Genomic DNA, 20,457 nt, shown 5'->3' on the forward strand with positions numbered 1-20,457 from the left:
ATAAAATGCACGAGGGCGAAACAAGTCCCGTGCTGAGCTACTGCAATAGCTCTGTTTGTAAGCGCTTGCTGTGCGTCGAACACCTTTAAACAAATAACTTCACATAAGAGTGGACACTCATATGGTCAAGGGCCTCTAGGTCCATGCATTCATGAACACACTCCTTATGCCCTCCAACAATGTGGAACAGATTTGAAATCATCTGACAGCACTAATAAGCTTTTCCAGCTGTGTTTTTGACTGAAGTGGAACCGCACTAGACTGTGCAAATATATTTATGGATTAGGACTGCTAGGCACCCCAGGGTATCTCCTAAGTTGAACCAGCATCTAAAGCTTTGCATCCAGGGGGTTAAACTATGTTATTGACAGTCCCTTTGAATTACACTGCCTTTATGAAGCACTGCATCAATAATGAACAAATTTACAGGCGCTTTTCCCCCCAAATATAACATTGTTCCTTGTTTATTCTGAATAGTGATGCTTTTCTAAGAAAAGCAATTCTTGTTTTCTACACCATTTGAAAATACAATGTAAAGCTGCCCTAATACTGATGACAGGGCCAACAGATATTCTGAAAAACAAACCTTTCCCGTGTAGTTTATTCATCTATAACAGGCTAAAAGGATAAGATCTTGTTACAACTGATGATTTTCCACAAAAATATAAACATGCATATAATCTAGTGTATGTTTACTTATTTACTAAGTTTACTTATTATCAGAATTTAAATGTACATTTGTGTTTCTGAACTTCTTTACACTTCTTTGCCAGGATTCAGCGGATGGAAAAAAAAAGAGTTTTTATGAGAACAGCCGTTGACCCTGTTCACATGCACGTGTGCCATTATTCTACGAAATGCTGTGTGTATATAAACGCAGCTATTTGGAGCTTGAGGCACTTGCGTCCTGGACTTCTTTGAAATGCTGGATGAGGCTTGAGGCCAGGCGTCCACCTGCGTGACGGGTACGGCTGAAGAGGGCCAGTAGAGGAAGTGTGAGAGGATGCAAGGCAGCCATTCACGCAGCCACGTCCCCCCAATTAGCTTTCGGACTCCCAGTCGTCAAACCCCCTGGTTGGCTTAGCCTCTACACTGGGCACAAGTGCACTTCCCGACTCATTCATCCACCACAGAGCCACCAGCTATCTGACTGGCCAAAGAGGCCATTCTGTTCCATCCGATAAAAAGGACTTCTCAATAGACAGTGGTCAATTCATTGGGAGAGAGAGAGAGAGAGAGGGAGGTTGATTCATTTAATGGAGAGAGTGATGCTGTTCTTGCAGATGGCCCTAGCAGGACAGAAGTCAACCTTTCTTCTTCACTTAGCCCGTCATCAATCAGGCCTTTCTGCTCCTTCATCCTCATCCTTCCGCTGTACTGGCTTTTGTGTGCACTTGCTACAAGCCATCACTGAAGAGATAGCAGGGGAATGAAAAATGAGAGAGGGCGGGGTTATAGAGAAGGAATGTTATTAGAGCAAAGACGAGTGTGCTTATGAAATCAAATCCATAAGAGGACAAGGGTAGATGTGCCTTGCCTGACTTTGGCACTTGGCATTAACATCCAATGACCCTTTGTTGGGAACACGCAATCAAGGCACAGTGCCCTTTTCAAACCTAGCTTCTGTATCCAGATCCTAATCTCATCTCTGGATCTGCACAATATTTCGGTTTCTAAATCTGGCTAGTACGGTGCAAGGTAGGCGCATGTTATGCTTGCTTTTTGGAACATGCCATCGTGGTGGAGAGTGTTTTTGAAATACAACATAGAAGGAAAAGTTGGCGAGTTACACATGCTTGCTTAGCAGCCGCAACTGCAGCGCATAATCTCGAAAGAAATGAAATGAATTGCAGCCAGATGTGGTGTGGGAACTGTGTACTGTCCTTCATACGCGACAAATGGCTTTTCGTGTTTGTAATCCTCCCTTTGAAAGCATGGGCAGACTTCTCTGAATGAGTGAGATAAAGGAGAGAGGCGGGAACAATACTGAAAGCTGTGGGTGGAGCTCACGTGACATTTCAATGTAAATAAGCTGCTTTCATTGCGTTTAGTTTACACAGGTCGGATCAGAATGCAAACCGGCTCCAAACAACTACAACTGAATATATTCCGATTACGAACGCAGTGACCGTTGTCTTTTAAAAGGTGTACTCTGGCAATATGGAGATATTTGAACAGGGCCCAAGTAACACTATTTTTGATATCTACTTGGATTCTATGCGCCTACACCCACATCCAATCCAACAAACAGAGGATACTGACTCATAGAAAACAAACTCTCTTCAGGACAAATTCCACCACAGGTCAAATCTGTTCCTTGCCACGCCTGGGACGCTGCTGCCTTCTACACAGAGTGTGCCAAGTGACACATTTGACATTGCTTGGTTAACCAGCTGTAACCACAATCGTATCGCTTAACGTGCTCTGTTGTGTATGGGGTTGGAGCCATTAACCCATTTCACAAGGCATTCTTTTGTAATGAAGCAGCGAATTAACTGCCAGCGGTTCATGGTTTGCCCAACCCGCGTTCATGGCACAGGCATGTGACTCACAGTCGAATGCGGGAGTGATAAGCCACAAGGGCGGGCGTCTCAGGCCTCTCCCAGGGCTTCACCCGGCCTCCTGAGACGCTGCTTTATTGACACATTCCTCCTTCTGTGGAAATTCGGTCCGTCTACAACACCAGCCAAAACTGAGGGTAGCTATGAGATCCGAGCTGGCATCACTTCTGCTGGAGGAACCCTGAATCAGCTTGAATCTTGCATCTGCTGGCTCAGAGTCTTAACAATAACCTGATATGAAGGGAATGGATTGGTCCGTGCTGATATTGAATGAAAGCGAAAATAACTGATAATTGGTGGGTTCTGGCTTTTACCTCGTCAGCAACATTGGCATGTACGGTCGAGCTATTCCTTTAAACAGACAGAGGTATGGGTGCTGTTTTTGTTATAAACAGCTCCAGAATATTCCGTTGTAACACCGAAGTTGTATGCGTGATGAGTCACATTAAAGGTGGAAGCATAGATATTGTCCCTTAGGCACAGCTCAAAACATTTTCATAATGTAAGGATGGGCTGACATGTCCAGACTGATAGTAACTGCCTGTAGGAACTATGGGTGGGATAATTTGGCTGCACACGGCACCTACCTCTGTACTCGCAACAAGATAGCATCAGAACAGATAAAGATTCCGCAAAGATTTCATCTGTAATAAAACAACGTAGACGACACAAACTAATGGCAGCCAGACCAAACAATTAGTCATATGCTACAGTACAGGGGTGACTGCAAATGCTTGCCAGACACACCGGACTTTCGGGTGGCTTTTAGATGAATAGGCTGAGTAGTAACTCCTTTACAATGGCAGGTTAAAGTGGTGTCAACCTTGTTTGCAAAAGAGAACGACTCATCATATCATCCCTCAAGGACACAAGAACTGCCTGATGATTCACCTTTTTCTGCCCGGCTCCATTCAAACAACACTCCGTCTTTTATTTTTCTTATCTCGCCCGATCAATACTTCCAAGTGCATCGCTGCACGGCATGAGCCGGCAGCAAAAGTAGGCTACACTGTATAGCTGTGGGTGTGAGAGCAGTCAATTTAAGCTGTAAGCAAGAATATGAAGCAGAGAAGAGACGTGGACGAGTTACAAAGTGCATGGAAAAAGCACCAATGCCAGGTTTTTCATGCAAACGTGACTTCTTTGAGTCACAAAGATGGACAGCAAGGCTAGGGTCAAGTTGGCCGCATGCAGTCATAGGACATGCTTACCTTGTAGAGCAGCCAGGAAGGAGGAAAAAACATGCCCCAGTCATTTGAATGTGTGGGAACACCAAGATAAGACTATAGCACAGCTATAATCAGATAAAGTACATCTATTTATAATGGGACTTAACCGGGGGGCTCTATCCTGTATCTGTTGATAAAACACAGTAATCTGCTTAATTTCCACAGATAAATATACAGTCATATGTTGCTTAATATCCACCAGCTAAGCTGGTATACACTCCGCAATACGGTCCTACTGGAAGGCAACTGCATCCAGGAACTAGAGATGGCGCAATGGTAGTTTTTCTTTCCTAATACCAATATCAATATCTGAAAACTAGGTGATATCAATATGGATGATATATACTTTGGCATCTTAACTTTAAACGTCACATATAGATTATGTATAATACTGTATACGCACTGCTGGAAAGTTCACATGCGCTTTTATTTAACACTCCATAGTATGGAAATACTCAAAGGTAACCGTCTACGCGAACGCTGGACTACGGAACTACTGGACAATAACATTATAATGAGTCCAAAGTATTTAATTACTGGAAGGTAACGGTGTCTATGAATATATGAACCCCACGTTGTGGAGCTACTGGAAGATAGTAGCGTATATAAACACAGTGTGATATGATCCAATGGTAATGTGGAAAAATTCTATGGGTGCCACATATGGAGCAGAAGTGCACGCCTCAATGCACGGACGTCACTCCAGTGAGCAAAGCGCAAATGAGTTGTGAGCGAAAGCTCCGGCAGTCTTTCAGCACTGTGGTGCCCTGATTCCAATAAAGGAATCCCTCACTAATCCTGCATGTGAGACAGCTCCACTCTCTAAACCCCATCCACTCCCCCTCCTCAAACCCAGAGAACTGCCTCAAGGCACAATGACAGACAGGGCCAGTGCGGAGGGTCTCCACTGCATGAACACACACACATATACTGTACAGAGGTCCCTCAAATTCAAGCAGGCGAACAAAAGTACGGGTAAAAGGCAAAAGTCCATCTACGCAAAGCCACCCTTAGTTTTTTTACCTGGTTATTTCTAGCAGTTGGTGTGTTTTCTAACAGATGTGCACTAATGTCAAAAAAAGGGATCATGTTTTAACCCCCACCTCACTACACAATCACACCTCCTTCCTGCTGCACCTCCCCACTTATTACCACTACACATTCACAGAAAGTGGCATTAACAATTCCTTTAAGGTCCTAAACCCCTCTCTGCCACCCTGATCACTACTGTGCAAACCAATGCTAACTCAGGGGCGACTGGCTGGCTGAGCTCGAGCTGGTGTCCAGGCTAAATGTGAGCCGTTCTGCGTCTAATGGCAACACCGCTTGACCAGGACAGAGCCAGACGCTGGTGTTGTCACTGAGGTGAAATCAGTGCAGATGATCAGTGGTCGGGCTGTCTAAACGACGTGACGTGTGCGTCTATTGTCACACGGGCTGTGCGGTACTTTACCTGAGGAATTCTTGTAGACACGTGTCACAGAACCTGTGCCCACATGTGGAAACTTGGACGGGCTCCCTCATCGCCTTGCTGCACAGCGGACACTGAAAGCGTCTCTTGGGTTTCTCCAGGAACTTATAGTCGTACCCCGGCATCGCTGCTGCTGCCGCCGCCTCTGAGACAAAGGCTCAGGCTGGTCGCAGAAGGCTGTCTCTCGGTCCTCGGCAGTGCCGCCGTCTGCAGGAAAAAGGAGACGACCGTCTCTTCCACAGCGGCTCAAGTCCAAACAAGCGTCCGCCTTATTTCTCCTCTCCTCCCCAGAACGCCGTCGCTCCTCTGCCACTGCCGTCGCTGTAGCAACGAGACTCGCGCCTGCCTGAAGGAGAGCAGCGGCGGCCCCGCGAGTCCTCCGTCCGCCGCGGTGGCAGCGCTCTCCGCCGGGGGAAGAACGGCCCTGGGTGGTCGACAAAGGTGGAAGAGGCGAGCTGGAGGAAACGCAACCCCAGTGCGGCTTCTCCTCGACACTGACAGCCAGTAGACAAAGCTCGAGAGCCCATCTGTTTAGTTACAACACCTAGCCCCGCCCACCGAGCGGGTGGGCGGGGCCAGACTTACATCACTCCCTTTCTCCCCAGGGAAATTATTCCTGGGGCTTTTTCCCCCTTTCATCTCAGTTTTCTCACGTGTCTGACTGTATACATCCCATGAGTTTATATTATTTACGTGCGCACCACTTATAATAGGAATGCCTTCATCATACACACGAGAAAACTGAAAGGAAAAAAACCCCGAGAACAATATTAGGAGTTCCAGAAGGGAATATTGTGTTGACCGGTTCATCTCATCGTATTAACCATAATACAGCAAGTGTTAAGCTCACTCACTCACAACCATTATCAACCAGTATCACAACCATTATCAACCAGTATCACAGCCATTATCAACCAGTATCACAACCATTATCAACCAGTATCACAACCATTATCAACCAGTATCACAACCGTTATCAACCAGTATCACAGCCATTATCAACCAGTATCACAACCATTATCAACCAGTATCACAACCATTATCAACCAGTATCACAGCCATTATCAACCAGTATCACAGCCATTATCAACCAGTATCACAACCATTATCAACCAGTATCACAACCATTATCAACCAGTATCACAACCGTTATCAACCAGTATCACAGCCATTATCAACCAGTATCACAACCATTATCAACCAGTATCACAACCATTATCAACCAGTATCACAACCATTATCAACCAGTATCACAACCGTTATCAACCAGTATCACAGCCATTATCAACCAGTATCACAACCATTATCAACCAGTATCACAACCGTTATCAACCAGTATCACAGCCATTATCAACCAGTATCACAGCCATTATCAACCAGTATCACAACCGTTATCAACCAGTATCACAACCGTTATCAACCAGTATCACAGCCATTATCAACCAGTATCACAACCGTTATCAACCAGTATCACAGCCATTATCAACCAGTATCACAACCGTTATCAACCAGTATCACAACCATTATCAACCAGTATCACAACCATTATCAACCAGTATCATGAACATGTGCGGGTTTTTTTACACACTATATTGTATTTGTGGCTTTCCAGCATATCTTTTAATCCAAAAACGTGTCTTGAGAACTGCCTTATTACCGACCACTACACAACTGACCATACATCAGCTTCATTGCTTCATTACGTTCGCACACAATGTCTGCTTACGTTCCAGTGTGTGATCTTAAATCTGCAAAAAACCTTCCATAAAACACAGAAAAGGGAGGGACTCTTATTATGTTACTAAACTGCAGAACCCAGCTCCTTTTTTTAGGCACCCAAGCTCAGCGCAGACTTTTAAGCAGACTTTTATCTGAAAACTCTTTGGTATTCACCTTTTTATTTGGCACTATTTTATATGAGTTCAAATTCATTCTAAGGGTTCCTGATGCGCTTTATGGCCTGTCAGGAAAGCCAGGATGGAACTATAGTGTGAAAAGTGCTCTACAAATGAAATGCATGGTTATTCCGGCCTTAATCGATCATTAATAGGTGCTGAGCTGAACAGAGGTGGGTGTTTTTGTGGGGAAAGGGCTCCCTCTATCGGTACGATTCGCCGTTACCCCCAGACTACAGACGAGCTCGTCCATTTAACCCTACAGCAGAAGAAAACGCCAGCATTATAATAAGTATTGGCTAATTTGTGATGATCGACGCTGTAATGTTAATCGAAGTGCTTCGACATCGTCCTTTTCCAGGAACTTCCATAATAAGGCTGAGGAAGGAACCACGTGGTCGCAGAGGAACACAGCAGTCCCACATTGCCCTGAATTACATCATCACATGACGGGATCGAGCGCGTTCACAGGACGGCAAGCAGGCAGACTGAATGAGCAGGAAACGGGGAACTCGTTTGGATTTGTTTATTTATTTATTATTTATACATCTGTAGTCTTTGGACAAGCATTGTGGCAAAATACAGACACGTAAAACATAAAAACACTGATACTAACATTGGGAAGCATGCTGGTACATTTAAATACAACGCTCGCATGTCCAAAAGGGTGACTTTACAGGAGAAGGAAAAAACCTACTGTGCTTTTAATGGAAGTCAATGGAACCAGACGTCTTTCCAAGCCATTTTGGGGCGTTTGCTTTGGTCCATTCATCATGAAATTTACACACAATGTAAAGAACAACAGGTCGTTTGAAATCATGTCAAAAACTGAAAAATGACCAAAATGGACATATGAGGTTTTCTTCCGACAGTCTGTCTGTTATCACTGGTCATGGGCTAAATCCAAACACGCTCTCCCACTGAGGAGCTGAGCAGCGCTGTAGGCCTCTGGCAGCTCTGTAGTAGTTCTCTGACATGCACTGTTTTGTGTCTCAGCACAAACCCACAGAACCTGTATAACTTCCTGGGAGTGTGTCATATAATGACTTTGCGGTCTGTAAACAAACACTCGAGCAAAAGGTTTCTCCTTGAAATGAAACGAGAGCCAAGACCTCATCCCATGTTTTGACTCTCGAAATGTTTTGCTCACCCACTCACTGTTTGCTAATGGCAGCACAACATTACTCAGGCACTTCATTCACAAAAAAAGGCATCAGGTAAAGCTTCGCAAACCGGAGACACTTAATTATTGCACTTTCTAATAATTGCCATTATGTTTTGAAGGACTGCAAAGTCTTCAATGCCTTAATTGCAGCAAACCTTCAGTCACTTTTCCAAAAGACGCGGTCTTTAACTTCCGCAGCCGTCGTTGAGAAGGACATATCACTTGGGGATGGGATCTTCAAAAAAGGCTGTAAAAGTGAGGAGAGTTATCGTCAGAGTGACACTGCACAAGCATATACACCCAAAATGTATTCTTATATTTCTGTGAAGCAAAGCAGTGGCACAAGGTTAAGCCATCTGTATATGAATTGGTAATACAGTATGGAATCTAGAAGTGAGGTGTCATAAAGAAACGGGCTTAAAGGCCCTTATTATCAGCCCAGTAAGGCAGAAACCTAAACATGACAGGGCAAATGCTGTTGTTCATTGTATTGAGGGGAACAAAGCATAGTGAGCTACCTCATCTGAAGTCAATAAGGTGCTGTTAGTGAGAGGCCCCTGGCTACCAAGGCATAGAGACTTAGACCAAGTATGAGTACTGTGTTAAGAGCTGAGCAGGGCAGACACAAAAGCCTTTCACACCAGCATCAGTGACCATTTACATTTCAGCTTTAAACACGATGCTGAAAACAGTGACGAACTGAATTTACTCAAACGTGCACATCGTTTCAGCATCAACGTGTTTCTAAAACGTATTTACATCACAATTTTACCTTTCGGTTGATCTACTTTTGCTAATAGTTGTGTTGAGGAACTACACTTTGTTCATGTGGAATCGACCTGACCAGTAAATTCAATGCATTTTATTTTTTTTTTCCGGGGCAAGAAAAAAAAAAAAAACCCAATTATGACGTGTTTTCTGAACGTGTCCTAACGCTACTAGTACGTCTGGGTGATTCCAGAGCCTTCTCGTGGAACAGGCAAAAGACAGATTAGGCTACATTACGTTTCACAGCCAAGAGTGTGTTGCCATGGCAACAAGCCACTGATGTAACCGTGAATGGGTGGCTCTCATCAAGCTGCACTGCCTTCGGTATCCCAGAATCCTCCTCTTTCCTCCCGAGGCGGCCACGGGCTCCTTTCCCCCAGGTATACACCTCGCCCTCTGAAGGACAAGAGAGCGCGTCGTTCACTCAGACTGCAGTTATACTGTTGACCTTCATTTAGATGAATTTACATATTCTAAGAAGAGTATAATCCAGGCAAACACGGATGGGCCTGCAGGCACCTGCTGATCTTCATCTACGTAACAAAGTCCCCAAACCACCCCTCTTAATGGCTTTAACATACTGGAGCACAGAGCACATACCTACTACGCTCATATAACTCCAGTGCTGAAACTGAACCTTTATAACAAGTTAAATGACGATAAAATTGGCCACAGCATCGAACCCTGAATGTCATACTGATTTCACGCGTTATTCTGGCCTCAGTTTAGCATTTTTCAATCACCCATGATCCAAAAACATAATTTAGTGTAAACGAAACAGACACGCATATAATGAATACCATATAGCTTACGCAGTATCAACGTCTTTTAAGGATATTATATCAAAGCACATGAAACAAAATGTGTTTTACAGATAACATCCGCTCCAACTTGCCTTTGAGAATGCTTTGATTTCAGATATATGCAACTACCTGATCCAATAGCCAGAGTGAAGGCATCTCCGCATGCTGCCATGGTGACGCCCTGCAGCCCTGGCACCGGGTAGGGCACTCTGCTGCTGCGACGAGAGCTGCAGCCAAGCTGCCCGTGCTGGTTACTGCCAAAGGTGAAGCACTGACCTTTCTCTGGGTTTACAAGATACAGAAGACACTTTGCATTTCAGCGTCAGTGATTACATCACAATGCCTTCTTTTAAAAATTCTGACTTTTAATTTTTCAATAAATTTTCTTTTCCACACGGCTGTTAAAAGCATACACTGAAACTCTTTCTGATCAGAGTTGGTTTCAGAACCTAAAGTTGGTTTCAACACTTGGAAGCCCCAGTGGTCATGAAATTTCGCCATCTGGTGAGCCAAGCGTAAGTGAGGCAGCTCACGTTTTCTAAAGTCGTTCCTTTAAAACACAACAGTTGGGAGTAAGGTTATAGGTCAGGTTTGCTTAACAAACACAAAAACAGTGATTTAAGTGATTTAAGCCAACTTTATGCAACTGCGCTGCAAAAAATGATGTACTGGCAAGTGAAATAAGGCAATATATCTAATATTTCTCATTTAGGATTTTTGTCAATAATTTGCTTCTGAAAGCAACATCAGCACAAGAACTGCATGTCAGGAGCTTCAGGACATGGGTTTTGATGGCTGAGCAGCTAACATCACTATGGTGTACACAGTGGTGTAAAGTGCATTGCCACTGGACTCTGAATCAGTGGAAACTCTGGAGTTTCTCTGGAGTAATTAATCAATCTATCTGGAGGTGTAATGGACAAATCTGGGTTCGATGGAAGCCAGGAGAACACTTCTTCCCGGAATGCTACAATGCACAAGGATATTTTAGATGATATCTATCCAACTTTGTAGCTTTATGTCAACAGTTTGCGGAAGGCCCTCTCCTGTTCCAGCATTGCTGTGCTCAGTGCACAATGTAGGGTCCATAAAGACAAAGTTTGGTGAGTTTGCTGTGGTGGACCTCCGGTGGTCTGTGCAGAGCCCTGACATCAAATTAAAGGGGAATTCCACTGATTTTTAAAAATTGCAGACAGTTCAATAGTTGAAACCAGATGTGTTCCACTGCAGAGAAACGTACTGACTTGGATTTTTTACAGTATTGCTGATGGAGACCAGGTGCCGACAATGCAAATATACCCATTTTTTAGTGTCCAGGATGACGAGTGAGCCTCCTTTTAAATATAATGTTGAAAATAACGCATGCGGCATGTACCTCTCCACCCTGCTTATACTTATAAACATGTTCTGGGTCAATAATTTAATGTAAAAGTGTCGTAAAGCAATGTCTCAGGCATCTATAACCATTTCGTGCAACAGAAGCCTGTTAGGTAGTCTTCCACAACATTAACTGCTTCAGACGTCTGGTTCCTAGCACCACTACTGCGAACAATCCTGACTTGGTAATGTTCTCTACAATGGAGCCTTTCACATCAAACCACTCTGAATGACTCTGTTTACGTCTGAATCATTGAATTGCGCAGAAATTCTGGAAAAAACCCCCAAAACATATGGAATGCTCTTCTGTATGAATAATATTTTAAACAACTTAAAGTGTCCCCAAAGGTTTCAAAGGCATTGCACCCGTCACCTTGCTCAACTCTGCTTGCCATGCGTTAATATGTGAAAAGTCAAAAGACAGAATGATTCCTTCTCTCACCCGTGACTGCGGCAGAGTGGGCCGTTCCGATATCGATGTATACGATCTTCTCTACGTTGAGTGGAGCTGACTGGACAGGCCGGAAAATCTGGACCTCCTCCACTTGACAACTAGAGAGCGGCTCCTCAGTATCGCTGATCTTATCCAGTCCAAGCTTATTAAACCTGTTAAAGATGCGCATCACAGCCCTTTTCAGTGTTAAAATTAGCTGAGGGGTGTGGCCGAGATGTAAATTTAAACTGGATATGTGGATTTTGGTCAAGTGCAAACCAATGGACACAACTAAACAGAAGGAATTTTTGATGTATTCATGTGACAATACAGAAATTCAGTCTCTATTGTCCATCACTCTGTCTGTGTGTCTTACGTCTATAAAGTAGGACGTGGTTAAACTCTGGAATCTGGACAGTACAGGGCAAGGTCATTTCCTGTGATGAAGCTTCTTTTGATCCTTTTCACAGTGGTGAGGCAAGCATGACAGGAATCAACATTCAGAACTGGTTAGTCAATGCAAGGAAATGCTGCTGGACAGGATATGGGTCAGGAGTTTAAAGTCATGCAGTGCACAAAGCAAGACAAAGGTTTTAGTTGTTGGATGCTTTTAAAAGGTCTGAACAGCTGTCTTTCGTACGTTTAAGGCTAATTAAAACATTTTCCAGTGAAATCTAAGAGCTCAGCACTTCCTCTTTCCACAGCAGGCCACTCTACTAATAAACTGAGGTTAAACGCCTGGCAACTGACCTACAGTGCTGCGCAAAGGTTTTAGGCCTTTTACGTACAAAAACCCAGTATAAGATCAGTAGAAATACAAATACACATTAATACAGTAAACAGTATCAAAATTTTCTTGTATTCAAGAAAGTAAATGCTGTTTTTTGAGCTAGTTAGAAGAACAGGTTTGGCTCCTTTTCTCCTCAGTGTGGCTCCAACCACTGAAAGGATTTGTGTAATTCTACCAGCAGCACACCTGATATCATTTAAGTACTGATTAGCAGAACCAGGATTTCTAAATACTCACACCAATACTGGAATGCCTCGAGGAGAGGCTCAGAAACGGAAAAGCTAAAGCAGAAAATGACAATACTTTGTATTAATGTGTGTGTGTACTTCTTAGTGTTTCTCCATTGCCCATTGAAAAAGCCTACAAGGGGATTTTTCAAAATCACTGTACGCTTCAGTGTTTGAGATGTAAACAAAGCCATTCAGAGGAGTGTGATGTGAAAAGCTCCACTCTAGAGAAATATACCAGCTGAGGTTTCTTTACTGCGGTGGCGATGGGGAACAGCAGTTGCGATGTCTCCAACACAAGCGTAACCGTTTTACTTACTGTCTAAAATGACCAGTGGATCCACACATCTCCTTTTTATATGAGGTTTTATAAGGAATGCTGATGATCATAAAATAGTTCGTGCCCTAATGTGAATCAGATCTGACGTTTTCAGACTGCGTGAACACGCAAGTCTGATCTTTTCAAATCCGATCTGAGCCACTTGCATACGTGGTCCTAGATTAGGTACGTATCCGATTTGTGGCCATGTGAGCTTAATGAGAACGCTCAGACCGGAATTCATGTCCTTTTTCCCACTGCGTGTGCGCTACAGTGCAGTACAGGGCCGAACGGAAGTTAAAGCCTGTAAACAGTGGAAAAGAAACACATCTCACCGTCTTCGCCTTCATCTTGCTCTCATAATAGCCGATCAGAGCTGAATATGACAGGGCATGGGGGCAGTCGTGGGCTGGAGGTCAGGGAACCGGCCTTGTGACCGGAAAGTCGCCGGTTCGATCCCCAGGGCCGACATTCCATGACTGAGGTGTCCTTGAGCAAGACACCTAACCCCCAACTGCTCCCCGGGCGTCGTGGATAGGGCTGCCCACCGCTCTGGGCAAGTGTGCACACTGCCCCCTAGTGTGTGTGTATTCACTAGTGTGTATGTGGTGTTTCACTTCACGGATGGGTTAAATGCGGAGGTGGAATTTCCCGTTTGTGGGATCAAAAAAGTATCACTTGACTTAATTATCTTTGCAGCGAAAGCTCCTTCAGTTCTACGTGTGTTTGCTGATGATGCATGTAGCGCAGGTGATTCATTCACGTGACGTTACTGAGTAGGATGTGTGCATACGGGTCAGTTCAGGACGCTGTTTTGTTCACATTAATAACAGGTTTGAATCAGCTATCTGGACCATCCTGTCTGAGTGATCGGATTTGAGTAATGAGGCTTGTAATGTGAACACAGCCTTTTCTGTGATGTGGGTTTATTAGAAATGGTGCATTTCACATCAAAATGCTCTGAATGATGTTGTTTACATCTTAATAATTGAATTATGTAGACATTTTGGTGGAATTCCCCATTAAATGTAATTCTTTAGGTGGCCTAAGATCCTTGCACAATCCTCTACGTAATGTACAAAAATATTGAAAGATCTCAGCAATACTGTTTACAAAACATGCAAGATGAGAATACGGAGCTGGAGGCATGTGATGTACCTGTTGCTGCCACAGGCCATTATCTGGTGCTGGGTGCTGATGATCATGGAGCAGTCCACTCCACACAATACACGGTGGGCTTCAAATTCAGCTGGGACGTTCACCTGCTGTGGGGCATTGTGGCTGTCCTGAGTGCCCAGCCCTAAACGACCTGAGAGAGAGAGTGAAAATAATACTAGGTTGTGCTTCTAGACACAGAAAAACAAAGGAGAACACAGCGATCAAAGGACAAGGTGCACCGCTAATTTACCATTGTCTCCTCTGCCCCAGGAGAACACCTCTCTCTCATTGGTCACAGCCAACACATGCGAGGCCCCGCAGGACACCTGAACCAGCTCATAACCCAGGAGGGCCTCCACTATTTTGGGCTGCACAAAGACAAAGGCAAAGTCGGCCAGAAGACAAAAATGCAGTTTGATTTGTACCACATACCAAATATACCATTAAAAAAAAGAGAACACGTCTTTTAAGCTAAACTAATGGTAAACAAAAATGAAAGTTAGAAAAGAAATGATTTAAATAATATTCCCCTCACCCCATCAGTAGTTAATCAATCAACACCATGTGTGGTTTACTTTCGTTTAGACCTATGAGGCCAATGTAGCCAACAAGTAAAGCTTAGAATTTACAAATCATTAGCAACTGTATTCAATTAAATTCAAATTTGTTTGCATGCTGCTTTTTACAATGGGCATCATCACAAAGCATTTTTACAGAAATCCGGGTCCAAGCCCCAAATGAGCAAGGCAAGGGTTACAGTGGCAAGAAACAACTCCCACCCTCTTCTGGTGAAAATCAGAAAACAAAAAAAACGAACATGAAAACTAATCACACGTTTGCCTCAAGCAATGTCAAGTTATTAATAATCTCAAATAACTTGTTTATGTGGTTTCTGACACTATGGCTTATGGTCATTTACACAAATGTACATCACAGAGCTAAAATACGAGTTGCAGCCACGTGTTGATACTCTGATCCTTTTTTATTTAATAGATTAGATCAAATTCTGTCCATCTGTTCCACTAGAAGTTCACGACGTCTTAAACAAAAATGCTACAACCTTCAGGCCGGAGGAGTAGGCCTAAGTGGACGACTGTGATGAAACTTTCATTGGATTACAACAACATCCAAATGTCATCACTATTCTCTTTATTAAGTGGCTCAAGGCTTGTACAACGTCTCGGAGCTCTGGATCTTAAGAGCTGGTTTTCAGCTCAGTGTGGTTGATGCAATGTTCTTGCTTAAGCCGTGAGGCTGGTGGGAATCTATTCACCATTTAATTTCCTCCCTCTCGTCTCCAGGGTTTCCTCTCCATTCCGTCCATCGAACACAATGTGAGGCGTGTGAGACATGAAGCTGGTCTTTGCGAAGTCATGTGTAACACACATTTCTGAGCTGTTTCGGTTCCTGTTTTCTTTCGTTTCTGATAACTGCTGTAGTGTTTCATTTTCTTTTGCCTTGCCTGTTTCTGGATTAAGGGCATGGATTTGCATGTGTTAACTAGACGGCATTTTGACTCGATTTTCCTATTTAGAGTACAAACCCTGGAAATACCCTAATAAAGCATCTAAATATGGTTTTCTGAGTGTATCACAGCTATAATATTATATAGGGCTGGTTTCTCACACTCAGGTTAAGTTTAATCATAGACTAAAAGATTTTTAATGGTAAATCACCACTGACATTACAATTTAGTCTTAGACTAGGCTTAATCAAAGAATCTAAACAACAGCCATCATACAGTAACTACATGAACTATACAGCAAAAGTAGCTCATGTGTGTATATATATATATATATATATATATATATATATATATATATACATACATATACATTCACTGTTTTCCTCAGAATAACTAAATATCATGATATATTTACCCTTAACACATACATCCTACCACATATGCCTCCCATCACTGCAAGAAGAATCCAATACAATTCTTACTTGTGTCACATCATTGAAATTTCCATGTCCCAGACATCCATTGCTGCCACTTCCAAATGTCATAATTATGCCCCTGTCTGAGACACAAAGAACTACAGCTTTAAACTGCACAACAACAACAACAACAACAACAACAACAACAACATTTCAATCCTACACAAAGCATTAACTATTCATCTGTTTTCTGTCAACGACTGTAAGTTATTTAGGAGGCTGTTTGATCTTGTGTTGAGAAAAGGGATTCATGGTTGCTCTTAAGACCAAAGCAGGGTTTTAACGCAGACAGACCTATATAACCATTAAATACATCATCTCTCACTCAGAGCTCCTACAGATAAGACGAGCCATTCTTTTCAATTTGGCCACTTTTCGACACTGAAACCAACATGAAGGGTTAGATTCAGTCCTCTGTTCATATAGAATGTAAACTGAATGTAAGAGAATACCATTATATATCATTTATTTTATAACTATGTTATTACATGTTTGTATTACAGCAAAACCACTGGAATAACTACGTCCTCATGCCACAATGTCCTCACGCTGCATTATTTCACTTAAACCCTGTCTGCTAGCTCTGTCTGAGTGCAGGCCTATAACAGCCAGTGTACCTGTCATGCAGGTCGTAAAAAGATCTCCACAGGAGACCGATTTGATGGTGACACCAGACTGGCCCTCCAGGAAGCGAGAGATGAACTGCGGTTGCATCTGTTCCACAGCACCGGGCAGGGACGCCTCGCCAGAGCCTACAGAAGGAGCCTGTCACATTGAAATCAACAGGGGTCATTCCAAGCCACATTACCTGAGGAATGGGCGTTTTAACCAAACCTGTCACGAATGCAAAGTGATGTCAAAGAAGAGTCTGATTTTCTTTGTGAAATGTTCACTGCATGTAACTCCTTCAGGTGAAACACAGGCATTTTATTCAGTTGTTAGTCTAATAGTTAGAAATTCAGATTTATAGTTGAGAATGAGAAACTGAAATATGGCCCAATGTACAGGTCCATGTTGTGGGGATTAACAGAAAATACACTCGTATATAAAAAAACAAGCTATTTTGTTATGCATATGATTTTATAAGTACAGCATATTGTTGACATCAGAATGAAACCATATATCTCCATTTTTGTCATTTTAATTGTTTTAATAATTTGAAAACACAAGCTGTACTTTACTCACATTAAAATGTTATTTGTCTTTTCCTGTAAAGTGAACATTTTGGAGATACAAGGGTTTTCTCCAAAGGCAACAAATATTTGAAGGCTACCTACATAAGGGCTTCATGACACATTCATAAGCGCTGAATAATGTGTTTATGAAGCACTACTTGAACATTTATTAAGTGCTTATGTCGGTTCTCTCAACCTGACATATGTTTTATGAAATAAATGACATTGTACTGACATAATAAGAATAAACGTTGAACATATTTACATCTTTATACACATTTAAAACACTATACATAACTATATGTCAGCATTCTTAAGACGACATTGTACTGATATCAGGTGAAATCTGCCTGGAAACCACCCCCTCTTCCCTCCATGGCATGGATCAGATGATTGATGCAATTATGTGTAGGGTTTAAATGTTTAGTGCTGTAAATATGTTCAACGTTTATTCTTATTATGTCAGTACAATGTCATTTATTTCATAAAACATATGTCAGGTTGCGAGAACCAATATAAGCACTTAATAAATGTTCGAGTAGCGCTTCATAAACACATTATTCAGCGCTTATGAATGCGTCATGAAGCCCTTATGTAGGTAGCCTTCAAATAAAGTGTTACCAAATATTTAAACTAAACAGTGTCAGAGAAAAGACCAAAATCCCACTGCCTCGGAATTTATTCTATGACTCCACAAACATGAAAAGCTCCTTCAGGAAACTGACGTATTTGGCTGATGTATTCAAATAAGTGATGAAACCAGAGAGCAGATTTCAGAGAGGGTTTAAACCAATCCACCAATCCTGAGGCTTCCATTCTGGCTAACTCATCCACTGTTTGAAGACTGGGACCAACAGATTAAACACATGGAACCAGGTGTGTTTCTGCTTGACTGTAATGAAAACCTGGAGCCACACCTGCCCTTTGTGGATAAGGCTCCTGACTCCTGATTAAGACTGACCTCCCAGGTGATGAGGCGCCCAGACTTGGTGACGCCCATCTTTTGGGTGCGGCCCAGGGACACCTGCAGCACCTCCGTGTTGAGCATGGGCAGACGCAGAGGCGCGGAGATGCCGCTGCCCCATGTGTACACCGATGACAAGGGGAGAGAGTGCATCATCTTTGTGGAACATAAGCTAGACAGACCACCTGAGAAAAGGCAGAGACAACAGCAGACTGTGCTTTTAAGCAGCGTAGGAGATGAGACAATGCAGGCTGTTTAATATCTAGAACAGCACCTTTTCTTTTCAGATGGAAACGTTATGTCGGCTGATATTAACATTAAATTTAAACTGATATTAATATTAAATTAATATTTTCCAATGAGCTACAATTCATTGAATCACTTCACCAAAAGTGCCAACAATTCTTTTACAAAACTAAACAAAGGCACCCCAGATGGCACATGTGGCTTTTGTTTTCACCTTTTTTCTAATGTAGTTCTTCACATTAAGCTATGCTACTTATATGTTACTTTAGGCTAGAATTGGGTTCATTCGATTTGCTCTCATATCTGATCCAGGATTTGCTGCTGGTATCAGCCCAGTACAGGTACTGGTTGTCATATCAGTGTCATCGGTGACTTGTGTATGCTTTTGAACCCCAATCCATACAGCACTTTCAGCGGGCACTCAATACTCCCACTGGCAGCGCTCTGTACTCTGCATCTCTATGATCCTATTTAAACATCTGAATAATAGATGATAAGACATGAAATCTGACCTCTAGTTCTGGTTCCAGTTACTCGTCCTCCGGGTCTGCCATGAGTGCCTGTCTGCACGGTGGACAGCGGCTTTTCAATTCTGAGGGAAGCAGGTTATTCAGTAAAAGATTTCCTCAAAACTGATTCTAATGTTTCGGGTTTGTGATCTAGTGAACCACCTGCGCATTTTGACATTGCCGATGTCAGTGTAGAGGTTGAGCAAGGGCCTGATACAGATGGGAAGGGCCATGATCTCGTTGAGCTGGGGCCGCTTGGAGGGATCCAGATTGAGCATGTTGAGTATGAGCTGCCGGAGCTCGGGGCTGTATCGGTCTGAGATGGGAGCAAAAGTGCCACTCATGATCTTTAGCACCAATGCCGGTAGGTTCTGAGAACAAAAGAAAAGAGAAGCCCCCTCAGATTATCACGCAATAGGTTCAGGCTTTTGGATCTGCTTTGAGTGGAACCAAAAAGCAGGTAAAGGATGTCTTACAGCTGCCTCAAAGGCTCTTTTGAGGCTGGCGAGTTCATAGAGTACACAGCCCAGGGCCCAAATGTCACTCTTCTGGTTGTACGGTTTTCCTTCACACAGTTCAGGGGAGATGTAACAAGGTGTCCCGACAACCTGCATTAAGAAGCACGAGACTTGAAAACTCACATGTGCTGAAGATGAATGACATTAATGGGATTCATCATTTGGTACTTACAGTGTAAGCTTTGCTCTTGCTAACTAGAATTTTGGAGATTCCAAAGTCGCCTATTTTGACTATCATCTGGTGCTTATCTAGTAAAATATTCTGTGTCTTGAGGTCTCGGTGAAGAATGAGTTTGTTGTGCACATGGTAAAGGGCCAATAAGATCTGCACGAAGAAATGCAGTATGGTGTCTTCATCCAGCAGAGAATTGCATCGCTTCTGGATGTAATCTGCAAGCGTTCCCCCTAAAATAAAGAAAACGGAAAAAACACAGATCACTAAATGAAAGCTCCATTTACTCATTCCGTACGGGACAAATAGGGCAACTTTCACATTACAAGCCTCGCTGCTCAAACCCGAGTTTTGGCTCAAATCCGATCTCTCTGACTTGATGGTTCACGCTCGTTTAATGAATGAGTATGACAAGCCTTCGCTGCGAAGATACTGAACTCTGAACAGCTCTCAGCTACACTATTAGAGCGAGATGAGGGAAAAAAATGGAGATGTGTGGCTTTTCCACCGTTACAGGCTTTAACTCCTGTTTGGCACTGCTGCCACGGTAACGCTGAATGATGGCACATGCACAGGAATTATGATCAGAGCATTCCCAGGTCACATGGCAACAAAACGGATATGTATCCAATTTAGGACCACATATGAAAGTGGCTCAGGTTGAATTTGAAAAGATCAGATTTGTGTGTCCACACAGCCCAGAAAACATCAGATCTGCATCACATTAGGGCAGAAA

The 20,457-nt window shown here is 43.0% G+C and overlaps 2 protein-coding genes across 2 annotated transcripts in view; both read right to left on the reverse strand.

Annotated features, from left to right (window-relative positions):
• The window catches only part of traf4a (tnf receptor-associated factor 4a), a 43,261-nt gene extending 37,472 nt beyond the window's left edge, over nt 1-5,789 (reverse strand). Inside the window, exon 1 of the mRNA XM_017724229.2 lies at nt 5,244-5,789. Coding sequence (XP_017579718.1) covers nt 5,244-5,386 — 143 coding nt within the window. The 5' untranslated portion in view covers nt 5,387-5,789. The remainder of the gene's footprint in view (nt 1-5,243) is intronic.
• Nucleotides 5,790-7,667: 1,878 nt separating this feature from the next.
• Nucleotides 7,668-20,457, reverse strand: part of nek8 (NIMA-related kinase 8) — a 16,632-nt gene continuing 3,842 nt past the window's right edge. Inside the window, exons 3-15 of the mRNA XM_017724230.2 lie at nt 19,722-19,954; nt 19,508-19,639; nt 19,194-19,402; nt 19,035-19,114; nt 18,274-18,461; nt 16,755-16,902; nt 16,144-16,220; nt 14,447-14,564; nt 14,197-14,347; nt 11,712-11,875; nt 10,022-10,174; nt 9,327-9,485; nt 7,668-8,568 (exon numbers count right to left, since the gene is read on the reverse strand). Coding sequence (XP_017579719.1) covers nt 8,540-8,568; nt 9,327-9,485; nt 10,022-10,174; nt 11,712-11,875; nt 14,197-14,347; nt 14,447-14,564; nt 16,144-16,220; nt 16,755-16,902; nt 18,274-18,461; nt 19,035-19,114; nt 19,194-19,402; nt 19,508-19,639; nt 19,722-19,954 — 1,841 coding nt within the window. The 3' untranslated portion in view covers nt 7,668-8,539. The remainder of the gene's footprint in view (nt 8,569-9,326; nt 9,486-10,021; nt 10,175-11,711; nt 11,876-14,196; nt 14,348-14,446; nt 14,565-16,143; nt 16,221-16,754; nt 16,903-18,273; nt 18,462-19,034; nt 19,115-19,193; nt 19,403-19,507; nt 19,640-19,721; nt 19,955-20,457) is intronic.

This window comes from Pygocentrus nattereri, chromosome 17 (genome assembly GCF_015220715.1).
Source record: "Pygocentrus nattereri isolate fPygNat1 chromosome 17, fPygNat1.pri, whole genome shotgun sequence".
Taxonomy (NCBI): Eukaryota; Metazoa; Chordata; class Actinopteri; order Characiformes; family Serrasalmidae; genus Pygocentrus; species Pygocentrus nattereri.